We start from the raw sequence: 6,144 nt of genomic DNA, 5'->3' as shown, positions 1-6,144 counted from the left end.
TTCTGTCGGGTGCTCTTGACCCCCCCACGCACCCGCTGCCGTCCTGGGATGTCTGTGCAGGAAACACTTCCCCTGCCTTGTGGACTTGAAAGAGGGGAGGTGGGAGCTGGCCTGGTCGTGGGATAGGTACACGCTCGGCTCGGATGATGAGCAGGACAACAAGTAGGAGCGGGTTTTGGCAGACTTTTGGGTAAGTGTCTCACAACATAGCTCAATACATCTCCTCCATTGCTTAAGTCTTTTATTGAAATAATGAATGGATACATCGTGTTTGTATGCAGAGGTACTTCAAGGCCGAAGAAGGTAGAGAGACCCTGGCGGATCAGACGGCACACAGAGCCTGTAAGAAGTACGTCGGCGACATGATTCACGAGGCGCGACTCTAGGCCCACGTCGACTACTACAGGTCCATCAAGAAAGAGCCCCTCAACAAAACCGGCGCAAGAAAGGTGGCGCTGACCAAGGAGCAGTACCTTCAGGTAGGTGAATAATATTGATTCATTTTGAGATTTAGTAGGTCCAGAATTGATCTTCTTATATGTCAAACACTTGATGATGTGTAGGTGCCGGCCTCGTGGTGCATGTCGCATAGATCAGCATGGTCGAGGATCATGGACAGGTACCTTGACCCGGCGTACATCGCAAAGCACGAGCAAGGCAAGCGGAAGCGGGCACTGAGGACCGCTCCAACTCACCACCAAGGCAGCCGCAACCTCCCCGCATTCAAGCGGGCACTTGTACGAGATGTCATTTATCTATTCTAACGCTCAATTTTTCCTGATTTCTAATCATCTTGCCGTCTTTCTCGCAGGAGGTGGCACACCCGGACGTGCCGGTGTCGGAGTTTGGGGCATGGGCTGTGTCCCACATGGGCCCGGTGAAATCCGGTGTCATCTTCAACTCGGATGCCCCTGCCTAGGCTTACTCTGACCCGAGTGTCCACGCTAAGGTCAGAGACTACACGGAGGCGGTTAGGGCGCTCCGTGGCTCAGATCACAATCTGAGCACTGAGCCCCTTGAGACAGAGGTGATCGTGAGGCTGGGGCAAGGTAGGAAGCATGGGCGGTTGTGGATTGCAGACGGTGCCGACTCCTCGAGCTCTGCACCCTCTCTCTCCGACGTGAGGGCACGGAGCACGGCCAGAAGCCTTCCCATACGTGCACGGCCTACTCCAACACTGTCGTGGGTCGATGAACTTCAGGTAATTCAGGTTTCACTCATCGTACATTGAACGTTACACACATTGATCAGATTTGCAATACTGAAACATGTGATTGAAACACTGCAGGCCGAGCTGGCAGAGACAAGGGAGACGCAAGCGCACCTGACCGCAGAGCTAGAGGCCACGAAGAAGCAGATGGCGGACATGTATCAGATCATGCAAACCATCGGGCAAGCATCGGGTGTCCAAGTGCAGTTGCCAGCTCCAGCTCCGGTTCGACACTTCACTCCTGTGAGTATGAAAGTTTAATGCGTTCGTGCTGTTGGGATTGTTGGCCTTCGTGCTGTTGTGATTTTCGGCCTTCGTGCCGTTGTGATTATCGGCCTTCGTGTTGTTGTTTCTTGCATGTTGGAAACCTCCCCGTGCAGGGGAGGTGCTGCCGAAATTTTCAATTTTGAGTCTAACACATGCAATCTCTTCTCCTTTGTGCAGCCTCCGTCGGCGGGTTCAAACAATCCTGCTAGCGTGTCACTAGCGGCTGATCACGTCAACCCTTCGCCGCAGTCCGGTCCTTCACCGCTGTCCAGGGGGCCACACCTGCAGTCTCCGTCGTCGCAGTAGGGATGTTGAACTTGTAATAATAAACTTGTGATGTTGAACTTTGGTGCATTTGTGATGGATTTTCGATGGATTTATTAAATATGCGTGTGCTTGTGATATATAATGCATATTGGTGATATAGATGTGATGATATATATATATATATATATATATATATATATATATATATATATATATATATATATATATATAGTCTGTTACGATGGAATGTAAAAAAAATTGCAATTCTTGGGGTCTTTGCCGAGTGTCATGGGCAAGGCACTCGGCAAAGATTTTTCAAAAAAAAAAATTCTTTGTCGAGTGCCTCGCCGCGGCACTCGGCAAAGTATTTTTTAAAAAAAATCCAGAAATTCTTTGCCGAGTGCCTAAACAGGGACACTCGGCAAAGAAATTATTTTAAAAAAATAAAAAAAAACTTTGCCGAGTGCCTGGGCAGGGGCACTCGGCAAAGCAATTTTTTTAAAAAAATAAAAAAAAACTTTGCCGAGTTCCTGGACAGGGGCACTCGGCAAAGTACTTTTTAAAAAAAAATAAAAAAAAACTTTGCCGAGTGCCTGGGCTGGGGCACTCGGCAAAGTAATTTTTAAAAAAAATAAAAAATTTTTTTGCCGAGTGCTAGTTCGGGCACTCAGCAAAATAACCGTTAACGGCCGGCGCGCAACGGCCGAAAATATTTTGCCGAGTGCCGCCCCAAGCATTCGGCAATATTGTTTTTCATTTTGCCGAGTGCCCCGATAAAAAGCACTCGACAAAGACCCTTTGCCGAGAAAAATTTTGCCGAGCGAACTTTGCCGAGTGCTATACTCGGCAAAGCCTTTGCCGAGTGCAACCGCGGCCTCCAGTAGTGAATAGAGGAAGTATATACTGCTAGTACTTTTGTACCACGTACAAACAAGCATAAAACATTCATACCAAGGTGATTATAGAATTGATGGGGCGCATGGTTTCCAAGAGGTGGGCCCACCCATGGACCAACCTCTCATCAGGAAAACAAAGCAATGGGGCCATGGCCATGCCAGTCGATCGAACGCTGCCGAAAGCATGCATGTGTCGCATATCATTGGCGGTCATGGCAGGTCGACACGTGGCGGGCGCCGTAGACGGACGTCATCGTCTTCATCCCTATCACACCATCCATCCACCCCGTTGTTTTCGTTATCTCCCCCAGCGTCGCAGAGACAGACAGGTTCTTCCCCCCTTGCAGCGTTGCACGCACACTTACGGGTGGGCGCCTTGCGTGGAGCCAGCTCGATAACTACTACGTTGTCAAATATATGCGAAGTGACTGTTGTGCCCTTTGGTCGTCGTACGTCATCCTAATCCATAGTCCACCAAACTGCACCCTCGCCTCGCTGGCTTGGCTAGCTACAACAAGACAAGGCCATGGCTTCTATAAAACGGAGGCCCAGTCCCACCATCTCAAAAATTTCAAGATTCATGCCTCTCTCTCTCCCTTCTAGTTCTAACCTCTAGGCTCTAGATAGATAAACTACTGCAGAGGTAGGTAGGTAGCTAGCTAGCTAGGTAGATCGAGCAGTATAATCCAGCAAGAGGCAACACAGCTAGCACATCGCCGTCGGCCATGCCGAGTGGCGGCGGCAGTAGCAGTAGAGTGGGCAACCTGAACCTCCCAGCCGGGTTCCGGTTCCACCCCACGGACGATGAGCTGATCGTGCACTACCTCATGAACCAGGCGGCCTCCATGCCGTGCCCCGTCCCCATCATCGCCGAGGTCAACATCTACTTGTGCAACCCCTGGGATCTCCCTGGTAATTAATTAATTAACTAGCCAATCACATTTATTTATTTACTTATTACAAGAAGCCAAAACGTGCTGCTAGTTTCTAAATTCCATGAGTTTAATCTTCTTCTTCTTCTTCTTCTTGTGTGGTTCATCAGCCAAGGCATTGTTTGGCGAGAACGAGTGGTACTTCTTCAGCCCCCGGGACCGCAAGTACCCCAACGGCGTCCGCCCCAACCGCGCCGCCGGGTCGGGATACTGGAAGGCCACCGGCACCGACAAGGCCATCCTGTCCACGTCCACGAGCCAGAACATCGGCGTCAAGAAGGCGCTCGTCTTCTATGGCGGCAGGCCTCCCAAGGGCGTCAAGACGGACTGGATCATGCACGAGTACCGCCTGACGGGCACCGATGATCACAAGAGCAGCACCACCAAGCGCAGAGCAGGATCCTCCATGAGGGTGAGACGATTTTTTTTTCAGCCCGGCTGATCGATGATACTACTGGTTTTGCTGCTACTACGTACTTCCACGGCTGATGTTTGCTGAAATATCCTGCATCTAATGTTGTGTTTGGTTTGGTTTCAGCTGGACGACTGGGTGCTGTGCAGGATCCACAAGAAGAGCAACGATTTCCAGTTGTCGGATCAGGAGCAGGAGGGCTCAACTGTGGAGGAAGTAGATACTCTTCTCATCAACGACAGCACCACCACCTTCAACAACATGAACGACTCTACTGAAACAACTCTTGCTGGTCAATATCATGAGCAGCAGCAGCTCCATCATCAGACGATGAGCAAGTCGTGCTCGCTCACCGACCTCCTCAACAGCATCGACTACGCGTCGTTCTCGCAGATGTTCCTGGACATCCCTGCTGAGGCCGAGGAGCCACAGCAAAGCCCTCCACTAATCTACCCACCAGCAACACAAACGACACACCAAGCACTTACTAATAACTACGAAGACAACAGCGTAATGAACAACAACTTGCCGACTGCTGCAGTAGACGCAGTAATAGGCTCAGATAACAACGGTGGGAAGAAGAGGAAGAGAGTGATGGCCGTGGATGAATCGTCCTTCGATGATGGCAGCAGCAGCAGTTTCAGTAGCAAGAAACTGAAGCTGCCAAGTGATTCGAGGAGCGGCGGCCATTTCGGCACCACAAGCAGCGGCTACTGCAATCAGCAGCAGCTTGTGGACAGTGCGAGTGCAGGATTTCAGTACAGCAGCCTGCTGCTAAGCAATCCGTTCTTCAACCAGCAGCAGCTGCTACTGAGCAGCCACATCGGGATGCAGTAGAAATGCTGAAGAAGGGACGGGTTTGAAGAACCTCCTGTAGAAATCTACGACAGACAGACTGGAGAAGGATTATTGGAAGGATTGGATCAGAGCAAATTAATTGGAGTACGTATTCCCTCTTTGTTTTCATTATTTTCATGTAAAATTAAGATTGTAAATTAGGGCCGCCGGGGTGTACTGGAATTCATGTGGCTATCGATGAATGAACGATGACCCACACAGCCTTCCTTGTGGATGTGTAGATATTCTGGCTATATTTTGCAGCATGTGTTGTTTGAATCCTTATCCACTTGGAGACTGACAAAAGCTAGAGAACTGGATTATATTATATTATACTCCAGGGAGCTGGACTTGGAATATACCTAGTTGCTTCCTGCTGATGCCTTTTTGCAGAGATGGACGGTTCCGTACTTAGTACGTAGATCTAGCTAGTTATATACTCGCTTGATGACCAACGTGTAGCTACTTCATACGTGTGTAATGATTTTTAAAGAGATTTATTATTTAAGTGTTACATGTTCGTGTGGATAAAATTGCATGGGGGCTACGGCAACAAAAAAATGTAGGGACAAATGATGTTATTGCCCCTACTGTGAAGCCAAATTGCGATTTTGTTTATGTTTTTTCAACTATGTAACGTTACTTTCACACCCCAAATGGACCGTTTCGCCCCTATTTTTTTTTAAAAAAAATCGTTAGTTTGAATTGAAATAAAGGAATTAAAAAATGAAAACATCTAGAGAATTGGTAAAAGAATTATGAGTGAGGTTTGTAATTTCTATTCATGTACTTTCAGATTTTTAAAATATATATAATTAATGTTGTCAATTTTTCCTCAAATTTGAAATGTATGCAGTTTTTGTCAAGTTTTGTTTTCAAAATTGTTTCGGTACATGTAAAAATGCTCTAAATGTTAAAATAGGGGCTAACTCAAGGAATATATGCATGATATATGTCAAACTTAACTAAGGCCATGTATATACAAGAAGCGACGAGCACAACAATTTCCATGTCAAACTTAACTAAGGCCCAACTATAAACACATTTCAAACACTAATATATGCACTATAAAAGTGAAAAAACATGAATGCTGTTGGAAAAACATATAAAGTAATCAGTAAGCAAAGTATAATGACAAATAATGTAGGTAATTTAGCACAGATTTGGATGAGCTTATTTTAGGTTATTCTTAACAATGGTAGATATGTGTACTTTAAATGCTAATTTAGGTGCTTACTCTAGATTTTTTTTGAACTTTACTCTAGATTTATTTCTAACAATAGCATTGGTGGGTAACTTAGGTAAATACTTAAGCGTTATTTA

General features: G+C 46.9%; 1 protein-coding gene across 1 annotated transcript; it reads left to right on the top strand.

Annotated features, from left to right (window-relative positions):
* Nucleotides 1-3,205: 3,205 nt before the first annotated feature.
* Nucleotides 3,206-5,239, top strand: LOC136504523 (NAC transcription factor 29-like). Its single transcript, XM_066499458.1, has 3 exons — nt 3,206-3,552; nt 3,683-3,984; nt 4,111-5,239. Exons 1-3 carry the CDS (start codon nt 3,366-3,368, stop codon nt 4,819-4,821), a joined length of 1,200 nt encoding a protein of 399 aa, XP_066355555.1. The 5' UTR covers nt 3,206-3,365; the 3' UTR covers nt 4,822-5,239.
* Nucleotides 5,240-6,144: the final 905 nt, after the last annotated feature.

This window comes from Miscanthus floridulus, chromosome 14, assembly GCF_019320115.1.
Source record: "Miscanthus floridulus cultivar M001 chromosome 14, ASM1932011v1, whole genome shotgun sequence".
Lineage (NCBI taxonomy): Eukaryota > Viridiplantae > Streptophyta > Magnoliopsida > Poales > Poaceae > Miscanthus > Miscanthus floridulus.
The sequence above is the reverse complement of the archived record's forward strand: the minus strand, read 5'-3'. Positions and strand labels throughout refer to the sequence as shown.